Source organism: Sorex fumeus, unplaced genomic scaffold, assembly GCF_029834395.1.
Source record: "Sorex fumeus unplaced genomic scaffold, SorFum_2.1 ptg000098l, whole genome shotgun sequence".
In the NCBI taxonomy this organism is placed as follows: Eukaryota; Metazoa; Chordata; class Mammalia; order Eulipotyphla; family Soricidae; genus Sorex; species Sorex fumeus.
The window spans coordinates 45258421-45277844 of record NW_026606155.1 but is presented as its reverse complement, the minus strand read 5'-3'; the positions used below and the strand labels follow the sequence as shown (position 1 = coordinate 45277844).

Here is a 19424-nt window from a genome sequence, read left to right as displayed (position 1 = left end):
CTCGGTACTTACCCTACTCTTTTTCTTTGGATTATAGTGAGCTGCAACACAGCTCATTACTTTAGTGCCCATGAAAGTTCATAGTACAGTGGTACAGGGGTTTGCATTTTTCAACCATGTTCTTTTATCTAGAAGCTTATTCAATACTAAAAAATTTCTTGAAAACTCTATTTTATCTGTTTCTCTTTTTTAAGGAACACTTAGCGATCAGATATTAGACCTGTTTCATTTTTTCTCTGGTATTTCTATTTTTCTTTGGTTTTCTGAGATATTCAACTGTTTAAGTCCTCCATCAAATTATTCAGCCACACAACCACATTTTCTAAGAGCTTTCTGTTTTTTGAAAGTGATCTATTAAGTATCATACTCTTGATTCATACCGAATGTAGCCTGCCCACACGGCAGAGTCTGGCAAACTCCCCGTGGCGTACCCAATATGCCAAATACCAGTAACAATGATGGGTCTCATTTTCCTAAACCTGAAACAGCGTTGAATATGGCACTTTTCAAAATCTCAGGGCTAGGATGAAGGAGATGTTACTGGTGCCTGCTCAAGGCAATTGACGAACAACAGGATGATCGAGATCGTGACTCTTGATTTACAGTTGCAACATCCTTTTGAAGGTTCCCCCCCACCCCCCGCCGACCTCCTATTTTCTTCAGCCTGGTTCCATGGTGTATTTTTTTTCTCCTTGATAAAACATTTACAAATATTAGTTCATTTAAGAATAAAAATAACCTAGTTAACTTATCATTTATATTCCCATTTAATTACAACTTTTCTCTGATGCTTGTAGGCCTCTGGGTTGTTTGCTTTTGTTTTTTGGGGGGGAAGGTTATTTCGTTTTTGGGCCATACCCAAAACATGTCCAGTGCTCATGGCTTACTCCTGGCTCTGTGTTCAGAGATCACTCCTGGTGAGCTCAGGGAACCATATGGGGTACCAGGAATTGAACCTGGGTCGACCTCATGCAAGGCAAATGCCTTATCTGCCATATTCTCTCTCTAGCCCGTTGTTTGCTCATTTTTAATAAGCAGGACTAAGAGACACCAAGCTGTTTTTTGTTTTGTTTTTGAGTCACATCCGGTGGTGCTCAGGGCATACTCCTGGCCCTGTGCTCTGAATCAGTCTTGGAGGGTTTGCAGGAACCATATGGGATGTCAAGATTGAACCTGGGTTGAGCATATGCAAGGTAAAGACCCTGCACTCTGTACTAGTACTGTGACCCAAGACTGCAAGCTCAGGAATGAGGACACTAATGGGCATGGCATCTCTGCCTCTCACTGCAGTTGTGCAGCAGGGTGGCTTAGCCAGCACAACTCTGATGCCATTGTCGATGCACTGGCACCGGCCAATTACATTCCTTCAATACCACTGAGAGAGGAAGTTTTGGCTGAAAGGATAGGGAGAGGAAGAAAGGAAGATACTGGTTCTTGCGTCCGTTATGGAAATATTTCCTGCTTTGAATAGGATCTTCTGCCATCTACTGTCCCACTGTCCCTCAGTCCTCTGGCCCCCCTTAATATACCTCAAATTAACAGTCATATGCTTACAGAAGACCTGGAGCAATAGTACAGCGGGTAAGGCGTTTGCTTTGCAAGCGTCCAACATGGCCGACCTGAGTTCGATTCCTCTGCCCCTCTCGGAGAGCCTGGCAAGTTACCGAGTATCTCACCCCACGGCAAAGCATGGCAAGCTACCCGTGATGTATTCGATACATCAAACACAGTGACAATTGTCACAATGGAGAGATTACTGGGCCCGCTTGAGCAAATCGATGAACAACGGGAGGACAGTGACAGTGACAGTGATGCTTACAGAAAAATCTCTGCAGTAACAGATAAAGCATAAATATTAACACCAATATAAATCTAGTTAACCTCAATAATTATAAAAACAAAAAAAGACAAATAATTTATATTTTAATTTTATAACATTTTATTGTTTGCATAGTGAAAAGAACAGAGTCAGAAGACTCATGATCTGGCTCAACCACTAACTTGCCGTAGGAACAGGGTAAGTCTCTTGACCTTGCTATACTGCTATTTCCTCAACTGAAAAATGGAGATGACACCTTTTTCACAGACTTGCTGAAAAAATGGAATGAGACAGTTCTACTTTCTTCCTCATATGTAACTGGTCAGAATAAACCCATAATTTGCTGCTGGTAACCTTTTGTTCTTCATCTCAATTCTGTTTTCAATAAGTGTACTAAGATAACATGTACCACTTTAAATACCATCAATTGCAAAAGAGAAGCCAGCTCGAAACTGATCTTATCCTTATTACTGAAACACTGATTTTTATAATACTTATTTACTAACCCACCAGGAACTCAATTTCAGGTAAAATCCCACCCCCCCAACCCACTCAAAATGCATACCTACATATGTGAAAAATCCAAGAATAAAAGTGTAGCTGCTTAACAGTTTCCCCATTCGCATAGTATAAGTAAAATACATATCATGGGCAGTTAAATACTCCCCACCCCCCACACTAGGGATGATAATATATATGAAGATTAAGTTCTTATGCATATCCCTAATGTAAAAAAAAATCACAGGTGTATTACACTGCTTGTCAAGAATACATACATATATATATATATGGTGGTCACACCTATACACACCCTTTCTAACAATATTTCAACCATCATCAGTCTCTTGTGTATCGTGTCTCTGTGTACATCTCCTAAAACTACCTGCAGCTGAAAACACAAAACCTCTTCTCATGGCAACTCTGCATGATACAGTATTACAAAAAAATACTTGTGTTAAACAAAATTGTATGTACTGAATCTCAAAACTGCCGTTTAACCCCTCAAAGTACTATTCTTAAAAGGTAAACAATTTTTTTATACATCATAAAAAATTTAAGCTGCAAACCCTCCTCTGCCAAAAGTTAGATACATTACACCACTTCAGCAAGAGATTAATAAATAAGGATTAAATATTCTATTTTACAAAAACATACAGAATGGTCAATGTAAAAGCAAAAGGCTTATCTGATAATTTCTTTATCAAATTATGTTCATTAAGAAAAGACTAAAACATGGTATAAAATAAAAACCTGTCACTAAGTTTATCTCTTTGAAGAGAATCACACGAACTGTAATCTAAAAATATCATGGCACCCTTGTTATAAACATTATCTTTTTAAAAAGACTGTTTCCTAGAACTAGAGGACTACTTGTTTCATAGCTTTTATTAAGCAAACTTGATATAACCACCACACAGTGGCAAGAGATAGAATAGCTGTTTCCAGCTACAGAAAATATTGAATTCCACCTTAAAGTACAGATCATTCCCCTAACAATTAATGCAAATCATAGTGTATTTATATACTGAAATATCCTTAAAATATTTTTGCTTTCAATGGAGCATATTCATTTTCCTGACATTTAAGATCAGTTTCTTCTGCTCAGTAGCTATTTTCATGTCCAGCCAAGATATAAAGATTGCTGTGTGCAGTAGGGTTTTCTGTTGGCCTGCTTTCCAAAACCACCACCCTGCAATTAAACCAGAACAAAAGGTTTATTTAAGGACAAAAAAACAGATTGTATACTTCAAAAACTGGCATCAAACCAGGAAGAATATTACTGTCTGCACTCTTTACAGGTTTATCTGAATGCACAGTTATCATCATGTAAGATACAAATTCAACTTTTACATTTTTTAGCTCAGAAAACACAAAATCAAATTGAGAGATGAATATAAAACACAAGCATTTCAGAAATGTCTCACCTAATTCCAACTAAAACTACATTTGTTGTTCATAAATTTCAACAAAAGGTAGATAATAAAATTTCAGAATTAGCACTGTAGCACTATACTCCCATTGTTCATCGATTTGCTCGAGTGGGCCCAATAATGTCTCCATTGAGAGACTTGTTGCTGCTGTGTTTGGCAGATTGAATACATCACGAGTACGTAGTTTGCCAGGCTTTGCTGTGTGGGGGAGATATTCTTGGTAGCTTGCCAGGCTCTTCGAGAGGGGTGGAGGAATCGAACACGGGTCAGCCAGGTTGTCCTCGTGCAAGGCAAATGCCCTACCTGCTGTGCTACCGCTCCAGCCCAAAACTTTAGAATTTATGTTAACAATTTACATTTATGTTACAAGAAGGGTATGAAAGAAAGGTTAGGAATACAAAACAAACTTCTAAAAGACACTCATCTGGGGCTGGAGTGATAGTACAGCGGGTAGGGTATTAGCCTTGCATGCGGCCAACCTGGGTTCGATTCCCAGAATCCTATATTGTCCCCCGAGCACCACCAGGAGTAATTCCTGAGTGCAGAGCCAGGAGTAACCCCCAAGCATTACTGGGTGTGATCCAAAAAGCAAAACACACACACACACACACACACACACACAAAATAAAAGATACTCATCTGAACTACTGGAAAAGAAAAACCTTTAAGAGTATGAAAGGGGGCCCATCTTCCTTGTCCCTCAGAAAAGGCCAGACTTCAATTAAAAAACCAATGGGGAGAAAATCAATGAAGTGACATACTGGATTGAAGTAGTAAAGAAGATAGGTTTATGACAAATGAAAAAAAGTATGTCCATCAGAGAAAAAAAATCTAGGAGAAATGAAAAATTATATACATACTTTACATTTTTCTAATAGATAAAGTAAAGTAAAAGTAAAGTAAAGGCCCTCCCGTTGATCGTCGATTTGCTTGAGCGGGCCCAGTAACATCTCCATTGGAGACTTTGTTGTTACTGTGTTTGGCATATTGAATACTCTCGGTAGCTTGCCGGGCTCTCCGAGAGGGGCGGAGGAATCGAACTGGGGTCGGCCATGTTGGCCGCTTGTAAGGCGAACGCCCTACCGCTGTGCTATCGCTCCAGATATTTTCTACAATGATATATCATTACTTTGTAATAAAAAGGAAAAGAAGTCATCAAAAATATAACTTCCCATAGCCAACTATTATCAATTATGCTGACACACTTAGGTGCCAGGAACAAGCTTAAGCACTGCCCAGTGTGTCACTAAATCCATCCCCTCCCTCCCTCAAAAGGTGCTTAAATCTTAAAAAAAAAAAAAAAAAAGAAAGAAAGAAACAGTCAGTAAGAAGATAACCAGACAAGTGCCCTAAAAAAAGTATGTTTTTAGGGCAAAAATGAGAGAGAATGAATAAACAAAACAGAATGACACAAAGCATATAAAGAAACGTAGGAGAAAAACAAATGCCCAAGGGCAACAGAAACTAAGAACTGGGCTTTAGTAGGAAGCCTAGGTGATGGGGAGGGAAACCCAATGACAAAGACACTCAGGGAAAATGGTGAAGGGAAAAGGTCACTGGTGGAGGGTGCAGTGCTGGAATTTTTTTTTTCTTTTTGGGTCACACCCGGCAATGCACAGGGGTTACTCCTGGAATGTTTTATACATCAAACCCTATCATTACAGTATTCTTAAGCAGAATTCTTCACACTGTCCATGTGTGTCAGTAAAGTGCTATTTACACCAGAATCACTGGATCAATAAAGTAAATAGCAAGTGAAGAGTTATCAACATCAGGACCCCTGGATGATTCAGTTCTTCTGTTAGCCCTTCCTGGAGAGGGAGAGTCTCCTGTTCCAGAGTCCTTTACCAGGTGGTCTTCACATTCTTTCTTTTTTTTTGCAAAACTAGCTATTAAGTTGCCATGTGTTGTGGGTCTAACTTATTCACCAAGGTAGTTGTCATTTTCCAAAATACCCACCCCCTCTTTCCCATAAAATCTCTTTAAAATTGTTATAGTTGTTACTCTACTTCTACCTGTTTTCCTTAATTGTCTAATCTTTAAGCAAATTTTTGTGATTAGACTGAACTTGAAGACTGAAACTTCTTAATTTTTGCTTTAGGATAAATACATACTACTCTAGTCAATTTTCTTGCAGTAACAACCTTTGGAGGGAGAAATACATGGACACTGTACTAGCCGTAGAGATAATAAATACAAGACTTTGGAGATCAAAGGTACTCATCCCCCATCCCCCTTTTTGGGAATTATCCTTCATTTTGTTCACAAAGAAACCAAACACTAGTTCTAATTTGAATTGACCTCAGAAACTGTGGTCAGTTTTATATTTCCTGATATAAAAGCAAGTATCAGGTAGATGAAACCAAAGATCAAAATATGTCATGGTACTAGAGACACAAACACTGATTGTAACACATATTATCTGGCTAAGAATAATGCTCTAGATTCATGGTCTTTGCACTCACAAAAGATTGCTTCATTGACTATTTACAACATTATCCTCTCCCTTAATAAGTATACAGGGAAATTTCTTGATGTGGCTAAGCCCTCTAAGAATTCTGTCAGAAACATAGTAAGAGGCAGACAGCATAATTAAGAATAAAAACATTCAACTCCTTTGATAATTAAACTAAAACAACCAAACTTGTACCTGTCTGATCCTAATAAGCGGAAAACTCTTGTTTCGTCTGAAATCTCCTGGGTAACCTATAAAGAAAATACCTACCATTAACATTTCAGTCCACACATAAGATTTTAATAAAATAATTTAGATAGAGCAGTCATTTAACAGATAGAATTTTTGATAAGTTTGGTTTCTTAAATGAAATAAATTTCAGTTAAGCTGTTTTGTGACAGCCTATTGGTAAAAAATGTTTAGGGAAAGTGAGACTCCTTTCTTAGAACTATCTGGGATCTGTAGTATAACTGCCCTATTACTGAGGACAAAACTAAGACTAAACAGAGAAGCTAAATAATGCACTTATGGAAGTGTTAGGATCAAACTGGAATACAGGTTTGGGACAGCAGCATCTCCTTTCTTTTACATGATAGTGTGTAAACATTTGAGGTGGTGCGTCAAGGTCCCCCTGACTTCAGCAGAACGGTGGTGGGCACTCCAAGTGCCAATGCCCTCTCCCAGTGCAGGCTGTGGTGTTCCTCTGCACTTTTCTTCAAAGCTAAGGAAAGGTCACAGCCACTTGACTATAAGCATGATTCCCCAGTGTGGGCTGGAGGTAACCTTAACCAACAGGGACAGCGGTGGAAATATAAATGCACCAGCTTTCCACTTTCAAAGCAGCCAGTTCTGGAATGTGTTCTTACCTGAGGCGAGAACATATACCAATGTGTTCTTTATTAGATTTTTTTGGTGGTGGTGGGGGGGGGAGTCTTCCCAAACTGTGGAGGAGAGTCAGAGGTGGGTCATGGCAATATTCTGCAGGCTGCAGTGCTCAGTGCCTGGGCCTGGAGATGTGGTGCTGCTTGGGTCCAGTGGTTCTAAGGCACCTGAGCCAGCAGGTGATACCATGGTATGGCAAGGGCCAGGCAGTACTGGGGATGGAATTTTGGGACTCTGCATGCCAAGCAAGCACTCCAGCCCTCATCCCTCCTTATTTTATATTCCTCTCTCCAGCCCATGTTTTCTGGAATCTAGATAAATGGACATGTTCAAAGGTAACTAATTTATACAGTTTTCTCTTAGAAGTATTCTAATAATTCATTCATAAGAGGTAAAAACATTTGTTTATATATTAGTAAAACTGGATAAAACTAAAATAAGTTGGATAAGTCAAACAAAAATGTCAAGTTTTATGACTACACAAATTTCTGAGGCCAGGTGTATAAGAATTCATTGGATAGATATACAAGTGGGCAATGTCTCTGATTGTATTATCCCAATTATTAGTGTTTATTCTTTCAAGTGGGAGTGCAATCTCCCACATGAAATTTCTATTGATTATCTCAGAAGTGTTTGAGACCCTTCCAATCTAGGCTCTGTCACTTAATGAATTACATAATGCTGGGTAAGTTACTTAACCACTCTGTGTCTATAAAAATGGGAATATAAATGATAAGTAATTATTCTGTTATTTTGATTCTTAAATAAGCAATTATTTATCAGATACCCGAAACACAGATGTGGCATGATCTTGAGAAGTTATTTATAATTATATAGCATTATGCCTTAAGCTGTTACAATAATAGTGACAATTTTTTGTTTGATTTTGTTTTTGGTTCATACCCAGTGGTGCTCAGGACTTACTCCTAGATCTACATCAGGAATCATTCCTGGCTGGGATCAGGGGACCATACAGGATGCCAGGGATTGAACTTGGATTGGTCCTGTGCAAGCCATGCGCCCTACCCAATGTACTATTGCTCTGGTCCCACGACTGTCTTGTAAGTAATGAACAAATATTCAATGAGTTCATTACTTAGAGATTTTCCTAGGTTCTATAATCCAACACAAATTTAGAATTTTATATATTAAAATGTTACTTATTTTTAAATTACAGAAAAAGCTTATTAAGTTTAGAAAACTTAAAACATGCTTTAGGAACCATATTTACACATTTAAAAACCAAAGAAGTAAGCTTATATGAATTAATGTTTTATTTATCCATGTGGCCAGTGAATAGAGTAGGGCCAGACAGAAGGCTCTGCATAAGGAAGAACGAGGTTCAGCTGTCCACACATGGTCGCCTGAGCACCGAGCTAGGAGTCACCTCTGCCACTGCTGGATGTGGCTCAAAAGCAAACAAAAATGATACGTACAGATACATAAAATAAACACAAAACTGAGCATTATTTGAAGGGAAAATACTAGCAACTTTGCTCTACCAGATCACAGCATTAAAGGTACTGAACATAGTTTTGTGAATTCTAAGAAAATGATGCAAAAAAAGAACATTTCAATATTTGAAATTTTAGGGGACTAAATGAAAGCAATTTGAAAAAATGTACCTCATCTGATTTGAAGCTTTTACCCTGCATTCCATGTTTCCAGAAAGCCAACACACTGTCTTGAAGACATACTGAAAAAAAGAGAGAAAGAAACTAAAATAAAGCACAGAATGATTCACTATACATTTTCCTCAGTGCTTTTTAATGAATGGCAACATAAGGTTTTTCAAGAACGTAGTGCACTAGTCCACCACCTAGATCTGTGTTTTCCAACCTCCAACCTTTTTACACCTACAGACTGGCACCCTCCTCAGACCAGCAGCTGAAAGCCATACCATTAGTTCCTAACATTGCTGTGGTTTAGCCATACCTTATTTCAAATGTTTAGTCATGTCAAGTTAAAAAAATATATATATCTATATGTGAGTGTGTATGTATGTATGCATAATATATACATACAAATTTATATACTGATATATATGTATACAGTATATACACACATACATATATACTCTATGTTTTGTGTCAGGGACTAAAAATCATATATAATTTTCTGGATAAAAACATTTAAAAATTGTTATATATTTAAAAGTTGACATTAAGTAGGCATCTTTTAGTATACTTTCCTTTTTTATATTATAGAATTATGAAAAAATAAGCCTGACCAGTAAGCACATTTTTGACAATTCTTACAAGAAGGGGTTTCCAAGTTCCAGAACTCACTGCTATGGCACCACAGGTCTCCAGAGTCCTGAAGTTTTGTTTTGGCCCTGAAGTTTTGTCTTGGCCTTGTGGGCCTCACAGCCTAGACAAGAGGTCTTATCTGCACCAACTCTGCCTGCCTTCCTGAGGACTTTGGGTTCAGGACTCTAAATGTCAATGGTTTAAGGAGGTTTGCTCCATGGCTTGGAGGCCAACCACACATGCTAGGGGAAAAGGGAGCTCAGATAGAGAAGGAAGCACCAAATAAAGGATGTTGGGAGGATCCTCCCAGATGGGAGAAGCATGCTGAAAGTAGACTATAGACCAAACGTGATTGCCACTCAATGCCTCTTTTGCAAACCACAACACCCTAAAGGAGAGAGAGAACAAAAGAGAATGCCCTGCCACAGAGACAGGGTGGGATGGGGGAATGGGGGGTGGGAGGGATACTGGGATCCGTGGTGGTGGGAAATGGGCACTGGTGGAGGGATGGGTACTTGATCACTGTATAATTGAAACTCAAGCACAAAAATTTCTAAGTCTACAACTGTACCTCATGGTGTCTCACTAATAAAAATTAAAAAAAAAAACTTCTTAAAAAATTTCAATGGTTTAAATGCACCAAAAAGGGACACAGAGTGGCAAAATGGATTCAGAAACTGAACCCAACATTCTGCTGCCTACAAGAAACACATCTGAACAGTCAAAGCAAACACAGACTCAAAGTCAATAGATGGAAAACAATCCTGCAAGCAAATAACTCCTTCAAAAAAGTTGGGGTGGCCCTACTTGGTCCTATCTGACAACACTGATTCCAGGTTTAAAAAGATCAGAAGGGGCAGCGAAGGATAATGATCCTCCATTTGACCCAGCAACACCACTTCTGGGAATTTATCCTGGAGAGGCAAAAAAGTACAGCAGAAATGACATCTGCACTTGTATGTTCATTGCTGCACTGTTTACAATAGTCAAAATCTGGAAAAAACTGAGTGCCCAAGAATAGATGACTGGTTAAAGAAACTGGTACATTTATACAATGGAAGGAACACTATGCAGCTGTTAGAAAAGATGAAGTCATGAAATTTGCATATAAGTGGATCAACATGGAAAGTATCATGCTAAGTGTAATGAGTGAGAAAGAGTGGGGCAGACATAGAAAGATTGAACTCAATCACCTGTGGAATATAAAGTATCAGAATGGGAGACCAACACCCAAGAATAGTAGAGGTAAGGACCAGAAGGTTTACTCCACAGCTTGGAAGCTGGCCACAAATGCTGGGGGGAAAGGCAGCTCAGATAGAGCAAGGAACACCAAGTAGAGAATGTTTGGAGGACCCGCTCTGGTTGCGAGATGCATGCCAAATGTAGACTATAGATCAAACACAATGGCCACCCAATGCCTCTATTGCAAACTATAACACCCAAACGGAAAGAGAGAGCAAAAGGGAATGTTCTGCCACAAAGGTGGGGTGGGGAGGGGAGGGATGGAGGGGTGGTGGTGGAGGGATACTGGGATCATTAGTGCTGTAAAATAGGCACTGGTGGGCATTGGAAAATGGGCATTGGTGGTGGAAAATGGGGTGGGATCATTGTATGACTGAAACGCAAACATGAAAGTTTGTTAAATATGTAACTGTACTTCACAGTGATTCACTAATAATAAAATAAATAAAAATAAAAAATAAAAATAAAGGGCTGGATGCTGTAGGCCTCCTGTCCTCCGCCATCTCCCAGAGTCCCTGCAGTGAAGCAGTCTTGAAAGGGAGGGAAACCTCTTTAATCTCTCTCTGGTGCCAAGCATGAGTAATACCCACTGGGGTACCAAATAAGGTCACGTGGCAGTTTAAAAGAGTGGACTGTCCCCTCCCACCACCCTCGTAGTGTCAAGGGCAACAGGAATCCCGGGCTCTTCCTGGTAAGGGAGTAGAGTAGTTCAAAGAGCAGAGTGAGGGTGGGAGAAGACAGAACGAAGGTAAGAACATATCTGATCATGGCAGAATTAGCCACATCTCTACAGCAGTAAAAGAGGTATGAGAAAATGGTTGAAATGTTGTTATTATTTTTTGTGTGATGTTGGGATTGAACCCAGCCCAATATATGTGAGGCATATATCAGCCATAATCACTCACATTTATTACTAGAATATTAATTCTATAAAAAAGTTAATGGAAGAATGCTCTGGAAACACAATTTAGCTAAACAGAAATAAATTTATACTAACAAGTCATACAATTTTCACAAATAAAAAGCCCAGTTACTGGCTTTAACTTCAGGAGATGTTTTAAAGGCTCTCTTTACCCAGGAGGTTCCTTGTATTATAGTCCAATATTCAATGGCAAAAAGAGATGATAGCCCAGAAAGAACAAACTTCTGTGTAACAAGTAAAATTCCCTAAAGCACTGTCACACATGAAGACGTGTGCAGGTAACAGTGAGTTTCATTTAAAGAGTACTAAAGATTTGTGTCTGAATCTCTATTTAAATCGTATCTTAGAAATTGGCATGTGATAGTCAGCACATAAAAAAGAAAGGGGTTCCAAATTCCTTTTGTAGTGCTGTGTACAGAAAATTCAGCCTTTCTATTTCATTAAATTACATTTTCTAATCATAGGCAAGTTTTTTTCATGTAAAAGGTTACTCAGAGAAATAAACGTTGTGACAGGGCAAAACTCCAATAGAAAATTATGAAAATGTAAAACATAAACAAAAGTCTATCTAAATAATAACAATTTGTAAAAAGTGTGCATTTATAAATACATGCTTTTATGACCTAGATAAACACTGTCAACTTTGTTTCGGCTAGTTTTGATTTATGGCAGACTCATATCATAAAATTGTTTGAAGTGTTTCTAGTCACACTATATTAAAAGTCTATAACCTCTGGGAAAACACTGTCATATAATCAATGCAGATGTAAACAATAAAATGCTTCTAAAATTACAAAACCAATGAAAATTACAACATAAAACATACATTGACAAGAAAGCAAATAAAATATACTGTTTCCAAAGCTTGTGGGAAACCAGTTATTTATATATAAACGACTTAGAAGTCATAAACACCAATGTAGACAAAACAGAATTTTACATGGCAAAAACTGAGTATATCCAACACTGTTAATCATATCACACAAATATCTTATAGTTTGCAAAGAATTGGGAGAAGTCTAAATCACTTGATGCAGCAAAGAAAACAATGAACAGAAATTTTAAAAATGATTTAAGGTTTTACTTATTCAGGAAACAACAATTAAAGATTTATAAGTAACACCTGTAACTGTTCATTATGGCAATAAAGAGTTGCATATCAGTGAACTAAAATTTAAAATTAAAATTTAACACTAGTTATGTTTTAAGTATGTATCAGGCATGGCAAACGGCTATGTAATTAAGAGAATAGACAGAATATTTATTTAATTATAAAAATGTCTATGAGACAGTTCTAGTCTGGATAATCCTAAATCCTAAACAAAGTAGGTTTCCAAATACATTAAATAAAAAAAGGGAAAACTTACCTACAGATTCAATGCGAAAATCAAAACTAAGCTCAGAGGCCAGTTTCTTACTTGATTTTAGTTTTCCTTGTAGATTTACAATTTTTACAAACTCTTAAAAAAAAGAAAAAATAGAACTGGAAATGAAAATCGGAAAATAAATGTGTATCGGTATTCAAAAAATGAAAAGTAGTCGTAAATAGGAATAATGGACAATTAAAAACACTGGATTTTAGTTTAGTCATCTCTACTACATTAGTTTTATGATCCACTAAGTTAAATAACTTATATAACACTTAAATAACATTGTATTTAATAGAACAGAACAGGAAAAATTAGTAAAATGATTTTTCATTTCATTTGTTTTTAAAAGTAGTCCAGCAATAAGAATAGCTTATTTAGGGGATAATCTGAATGTTGACTCATTTTGATTACATCAGTAAGTGATATTGCAAATGCCCTATAACAGAAAAAATTTTCAATGGGCACCTATGGGCAGACCTAGTTATTAATGCACTGTGTATGATAGACCCTGGGTTCAATCCTGGCATTACACAGTTCTTAAGACCCACAAAGTTGAACTAGGGTCCACAATGTGCAAGGCAAGCACTTTTTCAGTGCTATCTCTCTGGTCCCATTCCTACCTTTCTAGTGCTTACAGCAGGACGTACTTTTACTATAACATCACAACATCTCTCTCTGCATGAAAAGAATCCCAGCTAGCAGATGAAGAAATTAAGTCTACAAGTAATTGAGAGCCTCTGCCATCTTTCTGAAAGTTCATGTTCTATGGCTATAAGTGATCGATGTAGTACAATCTTCTATTGTATCATTTTAATTACAATGAAGTTTTAAAAAATTCTCAGGATAGTTTAATCAAAATTTTGTATAGAATAGTTTTATACAAAAATTTACTACAAGGCAAATTGTAACAATATAATGTTTCCAAGAAGACCACATAAAGTAAAACATAAATTTTTCGCAGAATAAATTACTGGTGAATAGGCTCAATTAACTAAAAAATATTTATAGAAAATTTAGGATTGTCTTTAAATAGAACAGTCAAGGTGGAAAAGTGTAAAATCTTGAATTATTAAGTAAGTTCCACGAGAAAATCTGTTTGTATCAGATAGTATTACACAGGATAAAGTTTAAAATGGTACTTACTATCTAAGCACACTAGAACAGTATCTCTCTCCAATTGCGTTACATGAATGGAATCTAATTGTTGGCTGCCTTCGGGAAGAAAAAAGGTGAACATACTTTAAAACATGCTTTATTTGTTAATTTTTATTATTTTCTTTCTTTTTTATTAGTGAAACACCACGAGGTACAATTATAGACTTACAAATTTTTGTGCTTGGGTTTCAGTTATACAATGATCAAGTACCCATCCTCCACCACCACGGGTCCCAGCATCTCTCCCACCCCCCATCCCCCACATCCCACCCTGCCTCTGTCACAGGGCATTCCCTTTTGTTCTCTCTGTCTCCTTTTGGGTTCTGTGGTTTGCAAGAGAGGCATTGAGTGGCAATCATGTTTGGTCTATAGTCTACTTTCAGCATGCTTCTCCCATTCTGGGAGGATCCTCCCAACACCCTTTATTTGGTGCTCCCTTCTCTTATCTGAGCTCCCTTTTCCCCTAGCATCTGTGGCTGGCCTCCAAGTCACGGAGCAAAATTCCTGGTGCTAATCTCGATCACTCCTGGGTGTTAGTCTCCCATTATGTTACTTTATGTTCCCTAGATGAATGCAATCTTTCTAAAAGAAACATAAATTCTGGCTTCTGCTTGTTTAAAACTAGCTTTCGAAATTCAGCACAGAAGTTATATTTTGAAAATTATGTTATTAAAAATGTTACATAGATCAACATTAAAGCACAAATATAAGTCACCTGCATGATCAATAGATCTAAGAAAAAAATTCAATATTATAACCAATTAACATCTCAGCTGGCTTTAGAAAGGTGGATTACAAGATAAAATTAAGCACAAGGTAAATACAGAGGGGAGATTATGGTGTGTCTGGGGAACCTAAAACCCTACACTGTTCAAGGGTAAACTAGTTTTTATTTTGGTGTGCTGGTAGATCTCCCAAAGCCCATGCATAACGAAGACTCCAAATACACAGAACTGATAAACTGCTGGTTTTTCAGACAACACTAGAAAAAAAAATTTTGTCTCTAAAACTGGTTATGTATTTATGTAACATATATTTACTAAGTATTGATGTGCTAAGTACTACTCTTAGAGATAAAGGTACTCTAATAAAAAGTCAGACTAAGAATAAATGAACCTTGATATAGGAGTTTATTTTAATTTGCAGTAAGTGTTGCCATTTCAAGGCATAGCCTCATGGTCAACAATGAATATGTTGGATAGAAGAAATAGTACAGGAGTACTTGCCTTGCATAAAGCTGAACCCTGTTTAATCCCTGGCACCATATATGTCTGTCAAGCACTACCAGGGGCCACTTCTGACAGTGCCAGGAATAACCCCAGAGCATTGCTGGATAATACCCAACCCATCTTTACCCCAAACAAAAACAATTAACAGTGGATGGGCACTGAACCAACATTCATAAGTAAAAACGAAAGGTTAAGGGCCAGAGAGATGGTATTGCAGGTGGGGCTTTCCTTGCACAGAAATCAGTATTGATCCCTGAGTACAGAGCCAGGAGGAGTAAGTCTTAAGCATTGCCGGGTATGGTCTAAAAACAAAAGAAAAAGAGAACTCCTAATAATAAACACAACTCTTGAGGGTGATCTAAATGATTTTTCCTCAGGAAGTAATTTTGGTTTTAGCTTGATTTTGGTCCACGTACTATTACCTCCTAATATTTCATATCAAAGATAGTTGCAAACACACATTAGAAAACTGCATGGAATGACTTACTGTATACTAGATACTGGGAAGTAACCAGTAATAAAAAGTTGGTTCTATCTGCTCAAACTGATCTTCACTGGAAAATAAAGTGATTTACATACATTCTTTTTAGCAATAACTATGTAACAACAGAGCGGCTGGAGTGATAGCACAGCGGCAGGGTGTTTGCCTTGCACACAGCTGGCCCGGCTGACCCAGGTTCGATTTCTCCGCCCCTCTCGGAGAGCCCAGCAAGCTACTGAGAGTATTTTGCCCACACGGCAAAGCCTGACAAGCTACCTGTGACATATTTGATATGCCAAACACAGTAACAACAAGTCTCACAATGGAGATGTTACTGGGCCCACTGGAGCAAGGTAAAGGTAAAGGTAAAGGTAAAGTCCCTCCTGTTGATCGTCAATTTGCTCGAGCAGGCCCCGTAACGTCTCCATTGGAGACTTTGTTGTTACTGTGTTTGGCATATTGAATACTCTCGGTAGCTTGCCGGGCTCTCCGAGAGGAGCGGAGGAATCGAACTCGGGTTGGCCATGTTGGCTGCGTGCAAGGCAAACGCCCTACCGTTAAGGTCTCCATTTTCAGACTTGTTATTATTACTGTCTTTGGCATATTGAATACATCATGGGTAGCTTGCCAGGCTTTGTGCCGTGCAGGCGAGATACTCTCGGTAGTTTGCCGGGCTCTCCAAGAGGGGCGGAGGAATAGAACTCAGGTGGGCCATATTGGCTGTGTGCAAGGCAAACGCCCTACCTGCTGTGCTATCCTCATTTCAGGTTAACAAGTAATTCTTTGAGTCATTCTTTCTCTGAAAAGTGTGCAGTTAAGCAAGTTTGGAAGTCTGGTATTAATGAACAAAATTCAAAGATATTATAAACCATCATACTTATGATTTATGTAACATAATCTTCACAGGTGGTTAAGAATACAAGGGTAGTCAATAATATAAATAGCTATACTGAAGCTTGCTTTTCTTTTTACTTTATGTATAAAAGGACTTGATAAACCTGGGGTTACAAATGATCACATACAAGCACAACTGTCAGTAAACTGACAAAATAAAGACCTCTTCATTCCACTGAAGTCAATTTTCAAATGAGTTCCTGACTGATTTCTTTTTTCAGTTTTAAAGTTTGAGAATAAACCTTCCAACCATCTTGAGTTTTCACTGAGGTATACTTAATAAAAACCTAGGCTAAGAAATAATTCTCAGAAACTAGATATATTTCCCTTTAAAAGTAAAATTTCTATTCAGGTCTGAAAAGCACTTAAAATTCAATGATTCTAAGAAGTGTGATGGCAAAAACTGATTGAAATAAAAGATAAAATTTTGAGGTTGGAATGATAATTCAGCAGATAGGATGCTTTCCATGCATATGAACAATTTAGGTTCTATTCCTGGCACCCTGAGTCTCTCCAAGATCGATCCCTGAGTGTTTGGTGTGATCCCAAAACCAAAAAAAAAAAAAACAAAAAAAAAACCAAAAACAAAAACAAACCAAAAAAAAAAAACCCCAAAACAGTAAAAATTTCTTTATTTAAAGAAACTAGCGGGTAGGGCGTTTGCCTTGCACGCAGCCAACATGGCCGACCCGAGTTCGATTCCTCCGCCCCTCTCGGAGAGCCCGGCAAGCTACCGAGAGTATTGGATATGCCAGACACAGTAACAACAAAGTCTCCAATGGAGACGTTACTGGGCCCGCTCGAGCAAATCAATGATCAACGGGAGGGCCTTTACTTACTTTACTTACTTACTTAATAAAATTGAAAAGTTACACTGAAAATCTTATTTAGCAAGCCCAAAGACTGTTAATAATAAAATCTTTAAATGTCAGGGAGCTTTATAACGATTCCCTCTTACTTTCTTTTTTTTTTTTTGCTTTTTGGGTCATACCCGGCGATTCACAGGTGTTACTCCTGGCTTTGCACTCCGGAATTACTCCTCGTGGTGCTCGGGGGACCATATGGGATGCTGGGAATCGAACCTGGGTCAGCTGTGAGCAAGGCAAACGTCCTATCTGCTGTACTATTGCTCCAGCCCCCGATTTCCTTTGTTTTTTTTTTTTGGGTAAAACAACTTGGATCAACTTGCTTCAGGAAAACAGAGATCCTAAACTCTCTGTACAAGATTCTCGAGAATGCTTGAGAAACTATGTTCTGCATCTTAATCTAAAAGAGCTCCTGCACACGGAGCCTATTGCTTTCTTTTACATGCAAAAGCATCAATATTTAAACATAAGATAAAAAACACTTACCTGCACCAATTTCTGTAAACCATGAAGATGCAGAGTTCAAATTGATTGTCTCAAACTGAACTACCTGATTTGATTCAGAGCCCTTGCTAATAGCTACACAGACCATAGGGTATTCCTGTTCTGGTATTACCAGCATTTCAAAAACATTCAGAGGACTTGGCAATGGAAAATCAAAGTGCTGTAAAACATAAACAAACATAATCGTAATTTAGGAACAATTACTCCACACTGCTGGTGGATAAATATCATTGGAAAAGCTTTCATTTTCTTGACTGACTTAATTCTAAAAACTGATGACCTCCGAGAAGGTCATGATACTGTTGAGTACTGTATAAAAGTATTTTTTAGGGAACCATTTATTTAATCTTGCATCCGAAAGTTTATATAAGAGATATTTCTTTTCAGGTACTGTGATTTACAATGCTGTTTATGATGGTTTCTCATGTACATAATTTCAACATGACATCCATCACCAGTGAATCCCCCCTCCTTCCCCTCCCAAAGTCCTCAATGATCACCTTCCTTTCAACCCCATCCACCTCGCCAACTCATTTTTGTGGATCAGCTCTCCTGTTGTGCTGTCTTTGGCTCTTTGTTGCTACCTTGTTGTGCATTTTTAAGTCCCACACGAGAGAGCATTCTGTACCTTTCCTCTTCCTTCTGACTTCACTCAGCATATCCTCTACTTCTATCTATGTTGTGGCAAACTGCATGATTTTGTTCTTTCTTAAAGCTGCATAGTATTCCATTCTGTATACACACCCTGACTTCCTGATCCATTTATCTATAGTTAGGAATCTGGGTTGTTTTTTGTATTTTGGCTATAAGTGCCATGATGAACATAAGTGTGCACATATCCTTTTGAATAAAAGGGTTTTTTGGGGGGGGAATGCATGCCAAGAAGTGATTTCATTGAGTAATATGAGAATTCTATTCCTAATTTTTTGAGAGATCTCCATATTGCTTTCCATAGGGGCTGAGCCAGACAGCATTCCCACCAACAGCGGACGAGGGTTCTAAAGAGGAACTCTTAACAAAAAGACCCGAACAAAATAAATACCTATAAAGAGTCACAAAATACCGACTCTAGTAACGGGGTAATATACTTCCACTTAATTTTTAACTTAATTAACTTTACCAACTAATGTTTTCTAAAAAGAAAAAGTGTAAAATCAAAGCAGTATATGTATACATGTACCTTTATCAACATGAATTTCTGCATTGGCTCATACCACTGAAGTAAAACAATTCCAGACTGTAAAGCTCCACAGAGGTATTTATGACCTGTGTAAGGGTTTCTGACTGGAAAGAAATAAAACAGACAAACCCAAAACAATGAATACTTTTAGTAGTCAAACATCAGCTAAAAGGAACAACTGAGGACTGGAGAGAGAGTGTAGCAGGTAAGACACTTGCCTTGCATGCGGCCAAGCCTAGTTCAAT

At 37.9% G+C, this 19424-nt stretch overlaps 1 protein-coding gene across 2 annotated transcripts in view; it reads right to left on the bottom strand.

The window, feature by feature from the left end:
- Positions 1-1836: 1836 nt before the first annotated feature.
- MAP4K5 (mitogen-activated protein kinase kinase kinase kinase 5) overlaps positions 1837-19424 on the bottom strand; it is a 106084-nt gene continuing 88496 nt past the window's right edge. For both annotated transcript variants that reach the window (XM_056133595.1, XM_056133596.1), the window contains exons 26-32: positions 19180-19283; positions 17982-18159; positions 14014-14082; positions 12868-12960; positions 8713-8783; positions 6401-6456; positions 1837-3509 (exon numbers count right to left, since the gene is read on the bottom strand). In XM_056133595.1, the coding sequence (XP_055989570.1) occupies positions 3422-3509; positions 6401-6456; positions 8713-8783; positions 12868-12960; positions 14014-14082; positions 17982-18159; positions 19180-19283 (659 nt within the window). In that variant the 3' untranslated portion in view covers positions 1837-3421. The remainder of the gene's footprint in view (positions 3510-6400; positions 6457-8712; positions 8784-12867; positions 12961-14013; positions 14083-17981; positions 18160-19179; positions 19284-19424) is intronic.